This window comes from Dendrobates tinctorius, unplaced genomic scaffold (assembly GCF_039654945.1).
Source record: "Dendrobates tinctorius isolate UK_male_01 unplaced genomic scaffold, ASM3965494v1 ptg000250l, whole genome shotgun sequence".
NCBI lineage: Eukaryota > Metazoa > Chordata > Amphibia > Anura > Dendrobatidae > Dendrobates > Dendrobates tinctorius.
In genome coordinates, this window is record NW_027361917.1 from 41,241,352 (window position 1) to 41,264,519 (window position 23,168).

The 23,168-nt window shown below is 42.7% G+C and overlaps 1 protein-coding gene across 4 annotated transcripts in view; it reads right to left on the reverse strand.

The window, feature by feature from the left end:
• The window catches only part of TTC13 (tetratricopeptide repeat domain 13), a 193,075-nt gene that overhangs the window by 88,742 nt on the left and 81,165 nt on the right, over positions 1-23,168 (reverse strand). For 3 of the 4 annotated variants that reach the window (XM_073557640.1, XM_073557641.1, XM_073557639.1), the window contains exons 3-7: positions 16,074-16,149; positions 11,497-11,567; positions 10,498-10,563; positions 8,891-8,983; positions 1,002-1,118 (exon numbers count right to left, since the gene is read on the reverse strand). In XM_073557640.1, coding sequence (XP_073413741.1) covers positions 1,002-1,118; positions 8,891-8,983; positions 10,498-10,563; positions 11,497-11,567; positions 16,074-16,149 — 423 coding nt within the window. Of the gene's footprint in view, positions 1-1,001; positions 1,119-8,890; positions 8,984-10,497; positions 10,564-11,496; positions 11,568-16,073; positions 16,150-22,332; positions 22,518-23,168 lie in introns of those variants that run through there. The other variant, XM_073557642.1, reaches the window with a different exon arrangement.

A 23,168-nucleotide genomic window follows, 5' to 3' on the forward strand; every position in this document is an offset into this window, starting at 1 on the left:
AAAGGATATAACAGTCCTAGCTTGTACCTAGATAGATCATCAATGTGGGATTGTTTAACCTGAAACAGTAGTGTAGTAGTGTTTGTCGACGCAGCTGCATGATTTGCGGCTGCTAGACAGCTTGAATACATGTGGGAATTCCTAACAAACAGGCAATCACCACATGTATTTAGGCTGTCTAGCAACCGCAAATCATGCAGCTGCGTCGACAAACACTAAGTCTCCGAGAATGCCAAAATACTCGGAGATCACCCGAGCATGCTCGGGAAAACCCAAGCAACGAGTATATTCGCTCATCATCACTAATGGCCATGTATCAGATAATGCAGAAAAGGGGTGGCTGCACTTCAACAATACTGCAGTCCAATTGTTCTGCTGACTGGCGGAGGTCCTGGAAGTCAGACTGCCACTGATCATATGTATGCTAAGGATAGCCATGAAATGGCATGACACTTGTCTGCTTTTGTAGTGTGCGCGCACACACTCTCAATGGGGAGAGGTGAGTAATCCAATGTCAGACACCTCAGGTCAGACTCTTTGGGTCATAACTCATCAACCAGGAGAAGAAAAGGATCAGGTGCTCACATTTTAAATGTCCAATTCATTTCCGAAAAGTTGTGAGGCCTCAAACATTAGTTGTTTGGCTAGTCCTACCAAATTAGCCGGATTGGCCCCTTCCTTGGGAAGCCATATCCTTAGAGTGAGAACACTCAGCCGTCTCTGTAGTTAAGCATATATAAGTTTCTAAGTACATATAAAGGAGTAGTGAAATGTTTCAGTAACTGTCATTTCTGAATGTGAGGGACACCATGCTTGGATCGCCCTATAACCAGAACTCCACTGCTCTGAAAATCAGGCGGTCCCACCAATTGAAAAGGTGTCACATTACATAAAGCCCCTATAAAATGTTCCACAGAAATATGCAAGGTCTCTTTAAAACACATAACAGCATAAACTATATTATTGATTTGCGCAGCAAAGTGATGATGATCTTATCTTACCTCAGATATAAAGAATAGCGTGCCGCGGTGCCTATATAGCCGGGCTGATGGCTGTAACTGAATAGCTCTAGTGAGGTCACTAAGAGCTTCACTAATCCGACCCAGTGGGGACAAAATCTGTACAAGGAAACAAAGGAAGTTGAATACCACCTATATGATATTGGGTGTACCTACACATGCATACATTTGTGCCCCTCGGCATACATAACATGCTCAGGTTTGCAATACTCCAGCTCATACCCACGGGGCATTGGAGTGGCCTAGAAGTGAAGGATACCTGGCTGCCAAGTAATGTGTTAAACCAAACCTGTTACGGGAAGCAATGTTCTATTGCTGTCCGCAACAGTGAAAAAGTTCTTAATGTGAGCAAGACACTAGTGTCATGGAAGTGAATTAAGAAAAAAATTCGTAAACACATGTGGCCATGTTCGTCATGCAATTTACTAAACAATGCTGCTTGAAAATGGCAGTTTCCCGATGAGGTCCAGTATATGTCTGTGCAACAAAGAGTCTGTGAACGTCTTTTACTACTAGATATTGCCCAACAACACTGAAGAAATCATTCTTCTAGTAAAGGACTTTACTGTGCTCCCAAATGCCCAGGAACCATGCACAGAACACATTTTATTCAGCACTATATTATGCACCTTTCAAAAAGTAGGTAAATGTCTTGTGTAAATGGGGCACCATGACAAATGCTCGCAAGACATCTGGTACAGTCAGCAGTAGCCAATAAACATTAGCATTTTGAATAAATCTGCTTACAGTCAATCAATAGAAACATTGTTTTCACGAAGAAGCTTAAAACCTCTCTTTATGAAGTGCAGCTCTAACAGATGAGGATTTTTTACAATATAGAGCTAATGCCATCCGCAACACAAATCTCTCGTGTTCAGGTTCTTACCCACACAAATACGCGTCATTTCAGAAATCTATTAAACGGTTGTATAAAACTGGTGTCCCTGACATAATTGACACTGCAACCCATCCTAGTCATGTGTCAGTACAGGCTGTAAACTGAAGACACAGCTCCGAGACCTACCGTATAGCTCCTCTCAACTAACACGAGCTGTATCACATCACTTGCCTCAGCTGTCAGCTGGAAGGAGGACTGTGATATGTGAAGAAATAGATCTCTTCTTCACTGAGCACACAAGGGGGTTATCTCCAGATTCATCTTCCTCAAGGTTTCTTTTCCAGTTGGGTGCAGTCACTCTCTGTGCACTGCTGTAAAGCTGTCACACTGACAGAGGAGGATGAACCTGGAGATCTCAAGCACAACATGGGTGAAAACATTTCCTCACACATCGCAGTCCTGCTCCCTGCTGCTGAGTGAAGTATGTGTGGCACAACTTGTCAGCTGAGAGTAGACGCAGAACTGTTAGTCTTCAGTCTGCAAGCCCGTACTGACACAGGACTAGGCATGGACTCTGTTATTACTTATTCTTGGAGAACCCATTTAAAAGTATACTCTGGCTCTGCTCACGTACACAACGGGATGTTAGCGAGGCTGCTGACGTCACATCGACAGATATCTGCCAGTGAGTGAGCGGCAAATATGGGTACCTAACTTACTCTAATACTTAGGACAGGTGCACGATAATTGCCACTTGCACCGTGAGCTCGTCGATATCTGTAAATGTGACATTAATCCTTTTCTGCCATCTGACGTACTATCCCGTCCATGGGACCCAGGCCCCTATGCCCATGGACGGGATAGTACGTCGTAGTGAGCGCCGCTGATCGCGGCCGGGTGTCAGCCGATTATCACAGCTGACACCTGGCACTATGTGTCAGGGGCGGTCACAGACCGCCCCCGACATGTTAACCCCTGGCACACTGCGATCAAACACGATTGCAGTGTATCGGGGGTTTAGGGAAGCATCGGCAGGGAGGGGGCTCCCTCCGTGCTTCCCTGAGACCCCCGCAGCAGCGCAATGTGCAGCGCTGCTGCGGAGGCCTCCTTCCCTGCAGGTCCCCGGATCCAAAATGGCAGCGGGGACCTTCGGGTGCCTGCAGGGAGGCGGCTTCCTCATGCCTCCAAAGCGCCGGCATGAGGAAGCCTGCAGCACTGCCTGTGACAGATCGCTGATCTGTCACAGCGATCTGTGATGTGACAGATCAGCGATCTGTCACATGACAGTTATGTCCCTCCTGGGACATTGTAATAAAGTTAAAAAAAAAAAGTGTAAAAATAATTTATAAAAAAAAAAAAAATCGCTAAATAAATTAAAAAAATTCCCTAATAAATTCATTTTTTGTAAATAAAAAAGCTCCCAATACAATAAAAAGTACACATATTTAGTATCGCCACATCCGTAACGACCCGTCCCATTAGTTAACCCCTGTAGCGAACCCCTTAAAAAATAAAAATAAAAACCAAAGCAAAAAATAATGCTTTAGTATCATACCGCCGAACAAAAAGTGCAATAACGCGCGATCAAAAAGACGGATATACAGTTGTGGCCAAAAGTATTGACACCCCTGCAATTCTGTCAGATAATATTCAGTTTCTTCCTGAAAATGATTGCAAACACAAATTCTTTGGTATTATTATCTTCGTTTAATTTGTCTTAAATGAATTAACACAAAAAGAATTGTCCTAAAGCCAAATTGGATATAATTCCACACCAAACATAAAAAGAGGGTGGACAAAAGTATTGGCACTGTTCGAAAAATCATGTGATGCTTCTCTAATTTGTGTAATTAACAGCACCTGTAACTTACCTGTGGCACCTAACAGGTGTTGGCAATAACTAAATCACACTTGCAGCCAGTTGACATGGATTAAAGTTGACTCAACCTCTGTCCTGTGTCCTTGTGTGTACCACATTGAGCATGGAGAAAAGAAAGACCAAAGAACTGTCTGAGGACGTGAGAAACCAAATTGTAAGGAAGCATGAGCAATCTCAAGGCTTCAAGTCCACCTCCAAAGACCTGAATGTTCCTGTGTCTACCGTGCGCGGTGTCATCAAGAACTTTAAAGCCCATGGCACTGTGGCTAACCTCCCTAGATGTGGACGGAAAAGAAAAATTGACAAGAGATTTCAACGCAAGATTGGCGGATGTTGGATAAAGAACCTCGACTAACATCCAAACAAGTTCAAGCTGCCCTGCAGTCCGAGGGTACAACAGTGTCAACCCGTACTATCCGTCGGCTTCTGAATGAAAAGGGACTGTATGGTAGGAGACCCAGGAAGACCCCACTTCTTACCCCCAAAACATAAAAAAGCCAGTCTGGAGTTTACCAAAACTTACCTGAAAAAGCCTAAAACGTTTTGGAAGAATGTTCTCTGGTCAGATGAGACAAAAGTAGAGCTTTTTGGGCAAAGGCATCAACATAGAGTTTACAGGAGAAAAAAAAGAGGCATTCAAAGAAAAGAACACGGTCCCTACAGTCAAGCATGGCGGAGGTTCCCTTATGTTTTGGGGTTGCTTTGCTGCCTCTGGCACTGGACTGCTTGACCGTGTGCAAGGCATTATGAAGTCTGAAGACTACCAACAAATTTTGCAGCATAATGTAGGGCCCAGTGCGAGAAAGCTGGGTCTCCCTCAGAGGTCATGGGTCTTCCAACAGGACAATGACCCAAAAAACACTTCAAAAAGCACTAGAAAATGGTTTGAGAGAAAGCACTGGAGACTTCTAAGGTGGCCAGCAATGAGTCCAGACCTGAATCCCATAGAACACCTGTGGAGAGATCTAAAAATGGCAGTTTGGAGAAGGCACCCTTCAAATATCAGGGACCTGGAGCAGTTTGCCAAAGAAGAATGGTCTAAAATTCCAGCAGAGAATTGTTAGAAACTCATTGATGGTTACCGGAAGCGGTGGGTCACAGTTTTTTTGGCTAAAGGCCAAACCAAGTATTAGGCTGAGGGTGCCAATACTTTTGTCTGGCCCATTTTTGGAGTTTTGTGTGAAATGATCAATGTTTTGCTTTTTGCTTCATTCTCTTTTGTGTTTTTTCATTTAAGACAAATTAAATGAAGATAATAATACCAAAGAATTTGTGTTTGCAATCATTTTCAGGAAGAAACTGAGTATTATCTGACAGAATTGCAGGGGTGTCAATACTTTTTGCCACAACTGTAAATAACCATGGTACCGTTGAAAACAGGGCTGTGGAGTCGGTAAGCCAAACCTGTGACTCCGACTCCTCAATTTCCCTTACACCGACTCCGACTCCAACTCCGACTCCACGACTCCGACTCCCACACATACTGTATTGCTTATATTTAAGTGAAAAATTTATTGTAGTACAATGTGAACCTCAGACATTTAATCATTTTTATGATCCAATAATCAAGATATTTAGATAGAACAGAATATATATTGGTGTACTACCCGGTTTTCATTCTTTTTGGTACAGATACGATATGGATCGACAGATATGGATAAATGGATAGATAGAGCAGATTTCTAATCTGCTTTTGCTATTGAAAACATTATCTATGAGCTCAAAAACCTTTCAGGTGATGCAGTTTTTTAAAAAGATGATCAGCTTTTGCAGCTGAAAAACGTATCCTCAAAAAACACAGGAAAAACGCTGTGTGTGAATGTAGCCTTAGATCAGGAATATAACAGCCATTTATAGGACATTTCATAACTTTCCCAAACTCCTATGAAAAAATATTCAGCACATCCTGCATTGAATTACTGTACCCAATTTATTATATATTTTAGGAGTCGGAGTCGGTCCATTTTATACCGACTCCAACTCCGACTCCACCAAAATGAGCACCGACTCCGACTCCACGACTCCGACTCCACAGCCCTGGTTGAAAATGTCATCTTGTCCCGCAAAAAACGATCCGCCATACAGCGTCAGCAGTGAAAAAATAAAGTTATAGCTCGCAGAATAAAGCGATGCAAAAATAATTATTTTTTATATAAAATTGTTGTTATTGCATAAAAGCGCCAAAACATAAAAAAAAGACATAAATGAGGTATCGCTGTAATCGTACTGACCCGAAGAATAAAACCGCCTTATCAATTTTACCGCACGCGGAACGGTGTAAACGCACCCCCCAAAAGAAATTCTTGAAATGCTAGTTTTTGTTCATTCTGCGTCCCAAAAATCGGAATAAAAAGCGATCAAAAAATGTCACGTGCCTGAAAATGGTACCAATAAAAAAGTCAACTTGTCCCGCAAAAAATAAGACCTACATGACTCGGTGGGTCAAAATATGGAAAAATTATAGCTCTCAATATGTGGTGATGCAAAAACTATTTTTACAATAAAAAGCGTCTTTTAGCGTGCGACAGCTGCCAAACATAAAAACCCGCTATAAATAGTAAATCAAACCCCCCTTTATCAGCCCCTTAGTTAGGGAAAAATAATAAAATTAAAAAAATGTATTTATTTCAATTTTCCCATTAGGGTTAGGGCTGACATTAGGGTTAGGGGTGTGTTGGGGTTAGGGTTGGAGTTAGAATTGGGGAGGTTTCCACTGTTTGGGCACATCAGGTGCTCTCCAAACGCAACATGGCGTCTGATCTCAATTCCAGCAAATTCTGCGTTGAAAAAGTCAAATGGTGCTCCTTGCCTTCCAAGCTCTGCTATGTGCCCAAACAGTGTTTTACCCCCACATATGGGGTATCAGCCTACTCAGGACAAATAGCAAAACAACTTTTGGGGTCCAATTTCTCCTGTTACCCTTAGGAAAATAAAACATTGGGGGCAAAAACATCATTTTTGTGGAAAAAAAATATGATTTTTTTATTTTCACGCCCGGGCGTTATAAACTTCTGTGAAGCATTTGGGGGTTCAAAGTGCTCACCACACATCTAGATAAGTTCCGAGGGGGGTCTAGTTTCCAAATTGGCATCATTTGTGATCTAGTTTCCAAAATGGGGTCACTTGTGGGGAGTTTCAACAGTTTAGGCACATCAGAGGCTCTCCAAACGCGACATGACACCCACAGACCATTCCATCAAAGTCTGCATTCCAAAAAGTCACTACTTCCCTTCCGAGCCCCGACGTGTGCCCACACAGTAGTTTTCTCCCACATATGGGGTATCAGCGTACTCAGGACAAATTGGACAACAACTTTTGGGGTCCAATTTCTCCTGTTACCCTTGGGAAAATAAAAAAATTGGGGTCTAAAAGATAATGTTTATGGAAAAAATATGATTTTTTTATTTTCACGCCCAGGCATTATAAACTTCTGTGAAGCCCTGGGAGGTTCAAAGTTCTCACCACACATCTAGATAAGTTCCTTGGGGGGTCTAGTTTCCAAATTGGCATCATTTGTGTGGGGTTTCCACTGTTTTGGCACATCAGGGGCTTTCCAAACATGACATGGCGTCCGATCTCAATTCCAGCCATAAAAGTCAAATGGCGCTGCTTCCCTTCCGAGCTCTGCCATGTTCCCAAATAGTGGTTTATCCCCACATATGGGGTATCAGCGGACAAATTGCACAATAACTTTTAGGGTCCTGTTACCCTTGGGAAAATAAAAATTGGGGGTGAAAAGATCATTTTGTGGAAAAAATGTGATTTTTTAATTGTACGGCTGTACATTATAAACTTCTGTGAAGCCCTTGTGGGTTCAAAGTTCTCACCACATATCTAGACAAGTTTTTTGGGGGGTCTAGTCTCCAAAATGGGGTCACTTGTGGGGGGTTTCCACTGTTTAGGTACATCAGGGGCTCTCCAAATGTGACATGGTGTCCGATCTGAATTCCAGCCAATTTTGCATTGAAAAAGTCAAACGGCGCTCCTTCCCTTCTGAGCTCTGCCATGCGCCGAAACAGTGGTTCCCCAACCACATATCAGGTATCAGCGTACTCCAGAGCAATTGCACAGTAACTTTTGCAGTCCAATTTCTCCTGTTACCCTTGGTAAAATAAAAAAAATTGGACCTGAAGTAATTTTTTTGTGAAAAAAGTTAAATGTTCATTTTTTTTTTTTTAAAACATTCCAAAAATTCCTGTGAAGCACCTGAAGGGTTAATAAACTTCTTGAATGTGGTTTTGAGCACCTTGAGGGGTGCAGTTTTTAGAATGGTGTCACTTTTGGGTATTTTCTATCATATAGACCCCTCAAAGTGACATCAAATGTGATGTGGTCCGTAAAAATAAAATGGTGTTGCAAAAATGAGAAATCGCTGGTCAACTTTTAACCCTTATAACTTCCTAACAAAAAAAAATTTTGGTTCCAAAATTGTGCTGATATAAAGTAAACATGTGGGAAATGTTACTTATTAAGTTTTTTGTGTGCCGTATCTCTGTGATTTAAGGGCATAAAAATTCAAAGTTGGAAAATTGCGAAATTTTCAACATTTTCGTCCAATTTCCGTTTTTTTCTCACAAATAAACGCAAGTTATTTGAATGAAATTTTACCACTAACATGTAGTACAATATGTCACGAGGAAACAATGTCAGAATCACCGGGATCCATGGGAGCGTTTCAGAGTTATTTCCTCATAAAGGGACAGTGGTCAGAATTGTAAAAACTGGCCCGGTCATGAACGTGCAAACCACCCTTGGGGTTAAGGGGTTAATGGTCTTGCTTATCTCTCGATGTGGAAGTGAGCAGAGCTGGATCACAGCTTTAACAACAATACCACATTTTGGGGAAAGGCGAGCCCTTCTTTCCTTCCCCTAACCTATTCCCCCTCAGATTTATATAGCAGCGTCCAGTCCTCTACTCTATGGTATGTAACTGGCTTAAAGATTTGGGGGCACACTATTGCATATCACTTGGCTAGGTCTACCTGCAGGCAGAAAATGATGGGGGTACTACTATTCCTGCGGTAGAGGGAGAGTTGTGTGCAAGACGGTTGCTCCGCCTCTTCAACAAGGAGTTTCCTGTAATTTTAATGTTCCCCAATACGCTACAAGTGTGCACATCCTAGGGGTAACACATGAGATGGGTGCAGCACTTACTTCTGCTCGCTGCTCATATACTTCTGGGTGTTCCGGTTCCAAACTGATAACACGGCTCAGCTCAAACAATGCTAATTCTGCATTTTTTATGTCCTTGAAGACAGTAAAAAGACAAAAATAGTGAATAGTCTCAAATAAATCCCAGAGCCTCACATTAATACTATCACAGAAGGTGCACACATAGAATATTAGACACAAAAATTACCCTTATGGAATGATTGCACTTAATTAAAAAGGTAATGACCACACATTTCTGCAGGCACAAACAAAAGACAAAGAAACCATAGAAAATTTTAAACTGTAATTAATCTTTATTATTGAATATAAAATTCACAGATAAAAAAAAATAAAAAAAAATAACTAAAATAAAAACAGTGCTGCTAAGCAGGTATGGGGCTCTATAATCAATACATATACACCCTCTGAACAAATTACCATTACTTGGAATAAAGGGAGTATATTAACCTGTCGTACAGGAACATACTACATTTTTATCATCAGTTTACATGAGCTTGGGCTATAAGCATTTCTATAATCAGCAGCTCCATTTGCTATTGGAAACAATGGATTGAAGAGGTTTACCGACTTCTACAGGACGGTATTCTAGGCATGCTGTGTGAACTGAGCAGAATTCAATGTGCAGGAGGGGGGAAGAGGTGAGCTTTGACCATCACCTACTATGAATGATGAGTTCTGGGTAATTTGCTGCATATGGAGGCGTCATTGTAATCCTGCCTTAAGTAATAATCACTTCTGAAAAGTCTTTTTACAGAACAGGAAGTGTCAGATTATTATTAGACTTGGTAGCCGCAGTGAAAGTTGCAAGATTTTACAATTTTTCTTTTGCGTTTTAAATTTATTTTCTATAACTAACACTTTTCCTTTTAATTCTGATAAAGTGATCACTTATTGTCCCTAAAGTATATGTGAAGAAAATTAAGCGTTCTGGAACTCTCCTGTAAATTGCCAAGAGCAATCTCAGCGATACAGGGCTTCCTTCACTATGTAGTCACTTCATAACAGGGAAAGGAGTACAGTCCCCAGCTGTCTAGTTCATTCTTTTAGGGAACCCTCACCTCAGACAATGACATTTACCTGCAGAAATAGTATAAGGTTAATCTGCAGGTTAGTTATGTTACAATGCAGCCTGGCCACCTCACTGAAACTGCGGCCACCAGGAGAAAATTAACACATTTTCTCCTGGGAGCCGCCGGCTTTTAGTCATTGAGGCACTAAGCAGCTACAGTTACCGCTTTCTATACGCTGTAAACACGCCCCTGTGGCTTTTACAGCTCGCTATGCAGCAGATCTGTGCAGAGCAAGTTGTCAAAGTGCCGGGTTTGTGTGTACAGCTGCTGCTCACAGTATACTGAGCAGTGACTGTAGCAGCTACCGAAAAGAAATTAATGTTCTCAGAGGAGTCGATTTTCTGTAAGGTGGCCAAAAACAGCAGCCCAACTCTATAACTGCAGGTTAATAATGTTTTCCATAAGAAAGAATCCCTTTATCTGGTACTTTTGAACTCATTAACTGTGCACTTTGGGCAGTAAAGTGGCTATTAGCAATCAGCTGGTAGTATGTAAAATGCAATATCCTATATCACTTACCTGAAGGCCTTTTTTACCATAGGCTATTCCTCGGCCATAAATAGCACTCACAAGATCTGCATCCTCCTAATAAAAAAAACATAATTTTTACTAAATAAATCAACTAACCCACTTTTACTAAAAGCTCTGGCTGTGGATGGGGAGGTGGGGGAGCAGCGGGTCACAGGAGGCTGGAGCCGGCTGCTGTGGCTAACTCCTGTGCCCGCTGCTAATCAGAAATGAGTATTCACTGCTCTCCACGCCCATGGGAGTGAATATTCATTTCTCTATATTAGCGGACACACTGTTAGCCGCAGCTTCCTGCAACTGCCAGGTGTTCACGTGGGACCGCTACCTAAGTGAATTAATATTCACTGCTCTCCACGCCCATGGGAGTGAATATTCATTTCTCTATATTAGCGGACACACTGTTAGCCGCAGCTTCCTGCAACTGCCAGGTGTTCACGTGGGACCGCTACCTAAGTGAATTAATATTCACTGCTCTCCACTCCCATAGGCATGGAATGCAGTGAATATTCATTGATCTTTAATAGTAGCAGCAGCCACCAGCTTCCTTCAGCTGCTCGGCTAACACATGTGCCTGCTATTTAAGAGAATAAATATTTACTGCTCTTTTTTACAAATCTGGCAATGTGTTTTGTTTAGTTTTATTTTTTATCTGGCCTCTGATAAGTAGCCTGATAAACTCTTCTTGCCCTTGTCCTTACAAATGGAAAAAAAAAAACTTGAAAAAAGCTAGTGTGAAAGGTGTGCGATTATTTTATTTATTTTTTGAAGCTTGTGATATGAAAAATAAAAGAAAACATCACATGACAATTAAAAATAATAAAAAAAAAAGCATATGTATGCAACACTAAACAATAGCTCTTTTTGGGATGATAGCTTCTGTTTAACGCTGGAAACTGTCACACTAGATCAGTCAATGGTATAGCAAAAAAAAAAAAAAGGTATATATTACCATATATATAAAAAATAAAAATAGAAATAACACAAACCTACCTGAAGCATTGAAGAGAAATGCTTTACAGCCTCATCATGCAGGCCACTGCCTATTAATACATAGCCTATAGCTTAAACATAAAAACAAAAATATTCAATTAATGACTAGCAATCACAGGATTTTCTTAATATACCAGAGATTATTCAATACCAGGAGTCATTTATTTACAAAAAGGAAGTAATCTCAAAATGATTAATAAAATGGCTTGAACTGTACATAAGACACCATTTCCACAAACCAATAGGACAAGATAATAGGCGATTTTTACCCAAGTTTAGAATAGAGGGAAATGTAGGAAACGTCAGATCCAGTAGAGATATCTCTCGCTAAATTTGGAAATCTTGCATCAACAATTTTAACAGAAAGGGCCATGTTCACACAAAATGTTTCCACGCACGAAAGATCAGAACGTGGATTCTGGCCCGTTCCATGTGGTGAAATGCGGATACCTGATGCATAATCCACATCAAGAATTCACGGCAATTATTTTTTGAACTTAATGCAGATTTCAAATTACGCACAGAATCATCAATCAGAGGGGGAATACATGGAGATTTTGGCTCACAATCCAAGTGACATTTCAGTTTTGTAACTTTGTGTAATTTTAAAGCTTCCACTATCAATGAAAAAAAGAAACCTTACCCCATGGATATTACCACTCATCTTTACTCTTATGTTAGCTAATTTAAAGGGAACCTGTCACCTCTTTTGGCCGCTATAAGATGCGGCCACTGCCTTTCAGGGCTGTAGATAAGCCCCCGGTCCGACCTGCAAGATAAGAAAAAAAAGTTTTATTATACTCACCCGGGAGGGAAAGCGGTCCGGTCCGATGGATGTCGCAGGTCCGGGTCAGGCGCCTCCCATCTTCTTGCGACGCAGCCTCCTGCTTGCATAGTCGCTCCCCAACATCGCGCTCCTGCGCAGGCGCACTTATCTGCCTTGTTGAGGGCAGAGCAAATCCCTGCAGTGTGCAGGCACCGGGAAAGGTCAGAGAGGCCCAGCACCTGCGCACTTGCAGTACTTTGCTCTGCCCTCAACAGAGCAGAGAAGTGCGCCTGCGCAGGAGCACGATGTTGGGGAGCGACTATGCAAGCAGGAGGCTGCGTCGCAAGAAGATGGAAGTCGTCGGACCCAGACCTACGACACCCAACGGACTGTATAATAAAATTTATTTTTCTTATCTCGCAGGTCGGATTGGGGGCTTATCTACAGCATTATAGAATGCTGTAGATAAGCCCTGAAAGACAGTGGCCGCATCTTATAGCGGCCAAAACAGGTGACAGGTTCCTTTTAATTCTATAATTGAAGTCTACAGTCCTTCGAAATCCTAGTTAAAGGATAACTTCTCTTTTAACTCTATAAATGCAACTAGCCAAATGATGTTTACAGTGTTCAGCATAAATGAGTACACCCTCTTTGAAAAATAAGATTTTAAATATCCCACGGATTACAAGAACGATTTCTAAAATCAGAATCCTCATGTGCTTGAATATCCCAAAGTCCAGACCTAAATCGCACCGAGAACCTGTGGCAAGACTTGAGCACTGCTGTTCAAAGACACCTCCATCCAATCTCACTGAGCTAGATCGAGTGTGCAAAGAAGAATGGACAAAAGCATCAGCCTCTAGATGTGCATAGCTGGTAGAGACAGACCCCATAAGACTTGCTGCAGTAATTCCAGAGAAAGGAGGTCCTATAAAAAGTATTGGCTGAGGGGGGGGGGGGGGGGGCTGAATATAAATGGATATCACAATTCTCAGATTTATATTTTTAAAATATTTAGAAAAAGGTATATTATTTCCCTTACACGTCACAAATACTTGCTACTCTGTGTTGGTATACAGTTATTTCCATATATATATTTGGACAGAGACAACATTTTTCTAATTTTGGTTCTAGACATTACCACAATAAATTTTAAACAAAACAATTCAGATGCAGTTGAAGTTCAGACTTTCAGCTTTCATTTGAGGGTATCCACATTAAACTTGGATGAAGGGGTTAGGAGTTTCAGCTCCTTAACATGTGCCACCCTGTTTTTAAAGGGACCAAAAGTAATTGGACAGATTAAATAATTGTAAATAAAATGCTCATTTCTAGTACTTGGTTGAAAACCCTTTGTTGGCAATGACTGCCTGAAGTCTTGAACTCATAGACATCACCAGGCGCTGTGTTTCCTCCTTTTTGATGCCCTGCCAGGCCTTCACTGCGGTGGTTTTCAGTTGCTGTTTGTTTGTGGCCCTTTCTGTCTGAAGTTTAGCCTTTAACAAGTGAAATGCATGCTGTATCATATAAAATCCCAATAAAAAACATTTAGGCTGTGTTCACACACAGCGTTTTGTAGCGGTATTTTTAGCGGTTTTGCCAATAAAACCGCTATAAAACCGCTAAAAATAAGCTTCCCATTAATTTCTATGCATTTTGCACTTTTTGTGCATATTGATGCGTTTTTTACCGCGAAAAAAACGCATCGCGGTAAAAAACGCAGCATGCTCATTTCTGGGAAGGGAGTCAGGTTTTTGAGCCGAAATTTTCTGCTACGTGTGCACTCAGCCTTACACTTTTAGGTGAAACACGAAACAAAATGTCGAAAAGTTCAAGGGTATGGATACTTTTTCAAGTCACTGTAGAACAGGAAAGGCTGTAAACATTTCCAGCAGTTGGTCAGTTGCTGGGTGCAGAGACCCTTAGTTGGCATTGAAACTAAAAGGGCAGAAGCGCTTAGCAGAACAGCATCTTATTATTTCTTTTGCTTTTTTATTGATTTTTTTATTATTGACGCAAATATTTATATTCTTTAAATGGATAGCTTTATTAAGTCAAAATATAAAATGTACAGAATAAAAACAGAATAAAGAATAGTGGGTGATATCGTCTAAAAGCAATGACAGAAGATACAGGATGACACATGGAGACAATGAAACTTGACCAGTGGTATAACAATATGTAAAGTAAGTGTCAGACAAAGGCTATGGTAAACCACTAGAATACATAGCTGGAGTGAACAAGTAAATAGGAGTTAGTGAGGGGTAACAAGTAGCAAACAAGAATAAATTGGAAAATGTAGCAACCTAAAGATAAGGATTTAAAAGGGGTACTCCAATCTCCAAGATCCTATCCCACTGTGTAGTAGGTGTAACAATAATATTATTAATATTAGCAAATACCTCCAATTAGAAATATAGTAAAGTTCTTCTGATTCACTATGTCGCTTACCTCATGTGCAGGCATTGCAGTAGCTTCGGTATCTATGGTTACAAAACACACATATAGAGACAGTTACTAGCCAGTGGTCGTAACCATGGATACCTAAGCTACTGCAATGCGCTGCACATGAGGTGTAAAGGACATAGCGAATCAGAAAAACTATACTACATTTCTAGTTGAAGGCATTTGCTATTATTATTACATCTGTAAGGAGGTGGCAGGTCCCCTCAGTTGACGTCTGCTACCTTTCGTATGGCTACCGTGTACTTTAAGTAATGCAAATGTTACTGTATTAATGTAATATATATTTAAGGTGTTCCCCTTTAATGTGCTGTGTCTGCCATGTATGTAATGCACCTAATAGAGGCAGGGATAGAAACAGTTAAACTTGTGGGTTGGGCCAGCAGCAGAGAAGGAAAAAGGAAGCTGCTGTTTTCCCTCCAGAACTTCCTGAGATGTTGAACAGGGCAGACGTACATGACCCAGGGCACTACCAGGCCTTCAGACAGGAGGGAACTGTTGCCCTGGAGTCCTAAGGACTACGAAATAAAGACTGAAGGACTGCACCACGGATCTCCAGGACTTCAGGAGGGCCCCATGCTGAAGTGGTCTCAGGCGCCCAGATTCCAGCGTGTGGACTTTTGTGATCTCCGGCTTCTGCAGCCGTTGTGGGTACGGATGTAGCCAGCGTCAGGGAGAGATCAGGAATCCAGTGATGTATTTTTGTCACCTTATTCTTTATATCCTGTCACATTAAACAAGCTGTTTTCTCCGTTGGACAAAGGTTGCCTCTTCTGCCTCTGATTTGCCCGGACTAGTGCGGCTGGAGCAAGAACAAGGTACGTCGTGAGGAATGTTGTGTTGGTCCCATCTGTCTATGTGCAAGAGACCAGGGGAGTGCTCGCTGACAGTTGGCTCAGTGGACTCTTATTTGTGTAATGTACCTTTAAGAACTGGCTCTGACTACCTCCCCTGGGCGCCCTTGTTGCACACCTACTAAATATTGGGATAGGATCTTGAAGATGGGAATACCCCTTTAATGCAAAGTAGCACAATTTAATGCATACTGCTTATTCACTACAGCTATGTATTCTAGCTATTTGCCATAGTCTTTGGCTAACACATACTTTATGCATTCTTTTATTACTTGATTGTCAGTTTCATTGTCTCCATGCATCATTGGTCACATTCTAGATCCTAGGTATTACTTTGAGACAATGTCACCCACTGTTATATATTCTGTACATTTTATATTTTGACTTAATAAATCCATAATTTTTTACAAACATGCTGTCATACTTGTAGGTTCTGTAACTGATTACGGATTGCTCCAAAACATTTGTAAGTTGCATATATATTCTTTACTTACCAAGCTCCTCATTTGTATCATCATCCTCTGTTACAAATGGCAATCTCTTCTGCTCGGCCAGTGTCTTAGCTTGGCTCTGAAAGGAAAAGCAGTGGTTGTAGCATTAAACATGACCAACTTAAAATAAAAAAAATCAGCATGACGTAACAGTCCTCAAAGATTAAATTGTTAATATCTGAGAAACGAAATGTGAGGCCATGTACACAGGCTGATAGAGACTGACAGCCTTTACATTATATTTTTTTTATCTATTCATAAATATATAGACCGGGAAGGGAACTAATTTTAATCATATAAAGGACGAGCCAATGGCATGATACATGGTGCAAGATCATACACAGTTAGGTCCAGAAATATTTGTACAGTGACCAAATCTTTGTGATTTGCAGCACAGCCAATCAAAAAGCTTTTCCGGTGTGGGCACTTCTAGCACCATCACATCCATGGTGATCAGACTGCAAACTATGTCCTACGAGGAACAGTTAGGCCTCTTTCACACATCAGGTTTTCGCCGTCAGGCGCGATCTGGCGCTTTTGACAGAAACCGGATCCGGCGAAATGCAATGCCGGATCCGTTTTCCCCCCCATTGACTTGCATTTGCGCCGGATCGCGCCGGATGGCCATGCGTTTCATCCGGTTTTCGCCGGATCCGGCAATGTGTCGCGATCCGGCGTCTGGAAAAAACGGTGACTGTAACGTTTTTTGTCTCCGTCGAAAAAGCCGGACACGCCGGATCCGGCGCGTCCGGCTTTTTCACACAATGAAAGCCTATGAGCGCCGCAATGCGCCGGATCCGGCGAAAGCTGGATCCGCCGGCCGGATCCGGTTTTTTGGTCTGAGCATGCTCAGTAGCTCTGCCCACAAGACATATATAAAAGCAAGACAGTGGGACCCACAGCCACACCCAACATGCCACCCAAGACAGCAACCAGGCGCAGGAGAAGGCAGGAGACCACTGCAGCACCATCCGCACCACCACCACCCCAAATGGAGCAGCAAATAGAACATGCTGAGGAGGGGAGGCCAGCAGCAGATGAGAGACGGTAATTATCAAATCCCCCATTCCTCCAAACTACGGCTATTGAATATCAAGATATTCATTGGCCCTTTGTTTCTCTTTATTCAACAGCCGCCCAAGAGATGCAGCAGCAGCAGCACTGGCTTCACTGGCAGCAGCTGTAACACCACCCACAGCCATGGAGTCTGGCCAGCAAGAGGACAGCACATCTTCTGGGAGCCCTCCCTCGCATCGTCAGCGTTTGACGGTAAGTTTTTATTTCCAAAATCCATCTTCTCTGTAATATATGTCTATTCATTGCCTTTTATTTCAAAACAGGAATCACAAGATGAAGAGGAGCTCCCAGAAGAAGAAGGAAGGGGTGGACAGACACTTGGAGTGGGCTCACAATTCGTAAGTTTTTTGCATCAAACGCAGAAACACAACATCACACTACACACAACACATAGAAAACAATGTTCTGCAGACCACACACAGCAAACAAATGCCTACATCCAAAGACATAACTTTTTTTGTTTTCTTCTCTAGTCTTCCCAATCTGGTGCTTGGCCAAGAGGTCCTCGCAGTGCCTCCCAGGGTCGTCGGCGACAGCAACGCGGCGGTCACCAGCGTGTAAGTATAAATATTTTTGCTTTGTTTTTTTGCACTTTTTATTTCATTTCTTTTGTGGAGGCTAATTATGTTATTTTTGTCTTTTTCTTTAACAGCCTTCACAGCGTGCTCCCGACTCTGACGGTGAGGATGGAGGGATTGATGTGGACCGCCTCATCGATCTCGTCAGAGAAAGGGAGCCGCTCTGGAATATGGCTGACCGCCGCCACGCTGACCTGATTGTTACCCGACGACTCTGGGAGGAAATCTGTTCTCTCCTTGTGGGCCGCTGGGAGGACCTCGAAGCTCGGGCCCAGATTAAAGAGCGTAAGTATATACAGTACCGGTTGCTTGATGTAAACCAGTGTTTCCCGAACTCCAGTCCTCGTGGTCCCCACGGATCATGTGTTCAGGATTTCTATTTACTATAGAAATCATGAAAACATGACCCCTGGGGACCATGAGGACTGGAGTTTGGGAAACACTGATGTTGTATACTAACCACTCCTTTCTTGTTTCAGGGAACAGAATTGTGAATCGGTGGCGGTCTGTGAGGGATCGTTTCAAGAAGGAGTTCAATAAAGAGATGCGGGCCCCGAGTGGATCTGGAGGACGCAGGAGCAAGTACAAGTACGCAGAAGCCCTGTCGTTCCTCCGGGAAACAATGTTCACCAGAAGGTAAATATTACACACCACATGTGAAAAAAAATGTTATATGTAAAAATTTTTTTCAGCCAGGGCCATACCATGTCAGTATTTTAATTGTTTTTTTTTCTCTTTATTCCACAGCACGGTGAGCAGCACTCGGGAGCCGGCACGATTGGACCCTTCTGAGGCGATCCCTGAGGAGACCGGCACCGAGGGACACTTCGACCGCCCCGGTACATCTGCACCTTCCCAGCCTTCCCACACATTCGACCCATCTGTCCCATCCACCAGCACAGGAGCATCGTGGCCGCCTACATTACATGAAGCTGCTGGTGAGGAGATCGCTTTCCCTTTACCCCACCCTTCTGCCCCTGCCACCTCTAGTACACCTGCGGGTACTGGGCGGCAGCGGGGTCAGGAAAAGACTTATGCGCCAGAGTTCTTGCATCTGAATGCATCTTTCCAGAACTGTCTCAAAGTCTTGTCAGAGCAAATATCCGCAGGCTATCAGCAGATCAACTCCAGCATTCTGGAGGTGAAGACACTTCTGCAAACCATGCATTCAGAAGCAAGATCTTCGCCAAACCACACCTTTTTCAGGTCTGTTGTGGAGCGCATGGAAACGCTCTCTCCTGCCCAGCAGATGCATGTAATGCATTCATGCCACGCTGCTCTCCAGCAAGTTACCTCCCAACCTCCTCCTCCTCCCACCACAGTAGTTCCTCCACCTGCACCCCCTCCAGCCACTTTCCATCCTCCCCCTCCTATTACATCTACACCCCCTCCAGCCACTTTCCATCCTCCCCCTCCTATTACATCTACACCCCCTCCAGCCACTTTCCATCCTCCCCCTCCTATTACATACCATCCACCTCCAGCCACTTTCCATCCTCCCCCTCCTATTACATACCATCCACCTCCCCAGCACCATCCACCTCCCCAGCACCATCCACCTCCCCAGCACCATCCACCTCCCCAGCACCAGCAACCTCCCCAGCACCAGCAACCTCCCCAGCACCAGCAACCTCCCCAGCACCAGCAACCTCCACAGTACCTGCAAACTCCCCAGTACCAGCAACCTCCCCAGTACCAGACATCTCCCCACTTCCAGCAACCTGCCCCGTACCAGACATCTCCCCACTTCCAGCAACCTGCCCCGTACCAGACATCTCCCCACTTCCAGCAACCTGCCCCGTACCAAACTCCTTCCCCATACAACTTGCCATCAACATCATCTGCTCCTACAGTCCCTGCCCAACCCTCCACTCCACCACCCACCACCTCTTCTGCTTCCCACATGTCCACCCATTCTGTAGTTTTTTCCACACCTTCACCTCTAACTGTTCCTTCCCCACCACGATCCCAGTCCTCTCTCCACACTCCCAGTGTCGAAGTGTCCCGCAGCCCCTACAGCAGTATTTCCACCACACACTACACAGAATTATAATGTGTGTATTTAAATAAAAATGACCAGTTTTATGGTTTCAGTTTTATAGTTTCAAAGTTTTATTAAACAAGTTTATTAAAATTTTAAAAAAGTTTACTAAAAAAAACATTTTTCAATAAAAGTTAAATTATTTTACACTGGTTGTCTGTCATTTCTTTCTGCGGCGAAAAAGGTTAAATACAGGGTATTTAAAAGGTGAAATGGTATTCAAAACTAGGTATATAACTGTGGGTAAATTTTAGCTTTTTGCCACAGTTGTGTTCCTGGTTGTGTTTGAAGCAAAGTATTTCACCTAAAAAGTTGTGTTTATTGTTGGTGATTTCCTAACAATGTACACAACTTTTGTTAAAAGGTGAAATACTTTGCATAAAACACAACCAGGTACACACCTGTGGCCTAAAGCTAAAAATAGAGACCATGACAAGATAGCCAACTTTGGTTGGCAAAGGTATATACTGTTGGTCCAGAAGGTACACAAGTTTGGTTAGGGCACAAATCTTTCACACTCTGTCATCCTGCCAGTGTACTCTGCCTTGAGGTGACATAAAGTATAGTGCAAAATTGTCCCTCATTACTGAAACTGTCACAGAACTTCTAGTGGTAATGTCATGGTAATCTTGCAAGGTGGTTTCTTCAGAGGTGTCCTCAATGGAAATGGGTTCCTTGCAGATAACAAAATTGTGGAGTACCACGCACGCTTTGATCACCTCGTCCACAGTTTCTGTCTTGAGGTTGATCGCAGTCAATAGGACCCGCCATTTGGCTGTCAGAATACCAAAGGTACATTCAACCATTCTTCTTGCTCTTGTGAGGCGGTAATTAAAAATGCGTTTTGGTCTTGTCAATCCTCTGCTAGAGTACGGTTTCAAAAGGTGTTCTGACAGCTGGAAGGCTTCATCCCCTACACAGACAAATGGCATAGGTGGACCAGATGTTTGCGGCAGCGGTCTAGGTGGTGGGAACTGGAAGGTGTTTCCATACAGTTTACGCCCCATGGCAGACAGTTTGAAAACTTGAGAGTCATTGGAGTGGCCATAGGCCCCAATATCAACCGCAATAAATTTGTATTCCGCGTCAGCGATGGCCATGAGGACAATTGAAAAATATTTCTTGTAATTGAAATATTCAGATCCCGATCCAGCTGGCTTTACAATGCGGATATGTTTCCCGTCCACAGCGCCCAAGCAGTTTGGAAACTGACATATCTGTTGAAACTTGTCAGCAATTTCAATCCACCTCTCTGTTGTGGGCTCTGGTAAAAACTCTTCAGCTAAGGAGTCCCACAGTGCATGGCATGTGTACTTCACAATTCCAGATATGGTGGAAATCCCGAGTCTGTACTGGAAATGCAGTGACGAAAGGGATTCTCCAGTTGCAAGAAATCTGTGGGGAATTAAAAAACAATAAATTAGTTTTAAATCACAGCATTACATACCAAAACTGACCTATAACACTTGGAGATACAAATTACCACCAACAAGATTGCAGTGAAAGTGTGCTCTGATGCGATCACATCCAATAAATGTGGCTTACCTTAAAGTCACCATCAGACGCTCTGCGGGTGAAACAGAGAAGCGGCAATAGGTGTCCGCTTTTCTTATGAGGTGTGCAATGCGCTCCACCAAGTAATCAAAATTCTCCATTTTCATCCTAACATATCCAAAAAATTTATCCGGGTTTCGTCGAAGGTCCATGCATAGTGTAGAATAGACCCCACGCGTCATTCTCTTGGCTGTGATGGGGTGGATCCACAAACGTCGTCTACGATGCCTGATGCGCTGCTGTCTCGCTCTCTCCTTCTCCAGAACAATCACCCTCAAACGATTCGCCTCCGCTGTAAAATCCGCCAAATTCTTCAAAATATTTCCAATCACAACATCCATCTTCGCCAGTAACTTGCTCTTCTCTCCAACCTGCACTTTCTCCTCTACAACCTGTCAAAGAAGGGCTGTAGGAACACGCTATATATAGTTTTCCAGTAGCCAATCCCGTTCGGAAGGCCACAAGGGTCAATTTTAAAAACCGGATCCGGCGTAATCCGTCGAAAAAACGGATAGAAAAACGGATGAACCGGATGAGACGGATCCGGTTTTGTCTGTCCAGAAAAAGACGGATCCGGCAGAAAACCGGATCCGTCACATCCGGTTTTCAGAAACATTTGCCGGATCCGGCGTTCCGGCACGACGCCGGATCGCGCCTGACGCCGAAAACCTGAAGTGTGAAAGTAGCCTTAAAGAATGGGGAATGTTTAGCTTACAGCTAAATGGAGACTTAATAGCGGTCTACAAATATCTGAAGGGATGTTGTAAAAAATTATGTTAAGATGGACAAACTTTTAAATTCCTATTTTGCATCTGTGTTCTCTAAGAAAGCAAATGTAACATCAACTGATCTTCACGGTGCCATCGAAGGAATAAAATAATCCACACCATCTGTAAACAGGGATGGTGAGGAAACACTTGGCTAATTCAAATTAATTTAAATCTCCTGGTCCAGATGAATTACATCCTATGGTACTGAAAGAGTTAGCAGAGGAAATTGAGGAACCACTAACCAGAATCTTTGAAAAATCCAGGAGAACAGGAGAAGTCCCAGTAGGTTGGAGAAGGGCAAATTTTGTCCCTATCTTCTAAAAAGGAAAGAAGATGGAGCCAGGAAATTACAGGCCAAGTGAGCCTTACTTCTATTCCAGTCAAAATCTTTGAAAAAATTATTAAACAGCATGTAAGTACTTGGATAAGAATACAGTAATTAACCAGAGCCAGTATGGGTTTGTAGCAAGCAAATCATGCCAGACTAACCCAATTTCCTTCCATAATAGAATCACTGACTGGGTGGATCAGGGAAATGCAGTAGCTATAGCATATCTTGACTTCAGCAAAGCACTTGATAAAGTATCTCATATAATCCTTATTGAAAAAATGACCAAGTATGGGATTGACAAGGCTACAGTTAGGTGGATTCATAACCGGCTCAGTGATTGTACTCATTGAGTGGCAATAAATGGTTGCAAATCCAATTGGAAGAGTGGGGTACCACAAGGCTCTGTCCTGGCCCCAGTGTTGTTCAACATTTTTATAAGTGATCTAGATAAGGGAATTGAAGGTAAACTAATCAAATTTGGAGAATGTGCAAAGTGAAGAGGGATAACTAACATTAGACAAGACAAGAGAAAGGATTCAGAAGGATCTAGATAAGCATGAACAATGGGCAAAGACTAACAGAATTATATTTAACATGCAGAAATGCAAGATTCTACATCTGGGCAAGAAAAACGAAAATTACATCTACAGATTTGGAGTAGAACTAAGCAACAGCACGTGTGAAAAAGACTTGGGTATACTAATAGATCACATACTGCACATGAGTCAACAGTGTGATGCAGCAGCA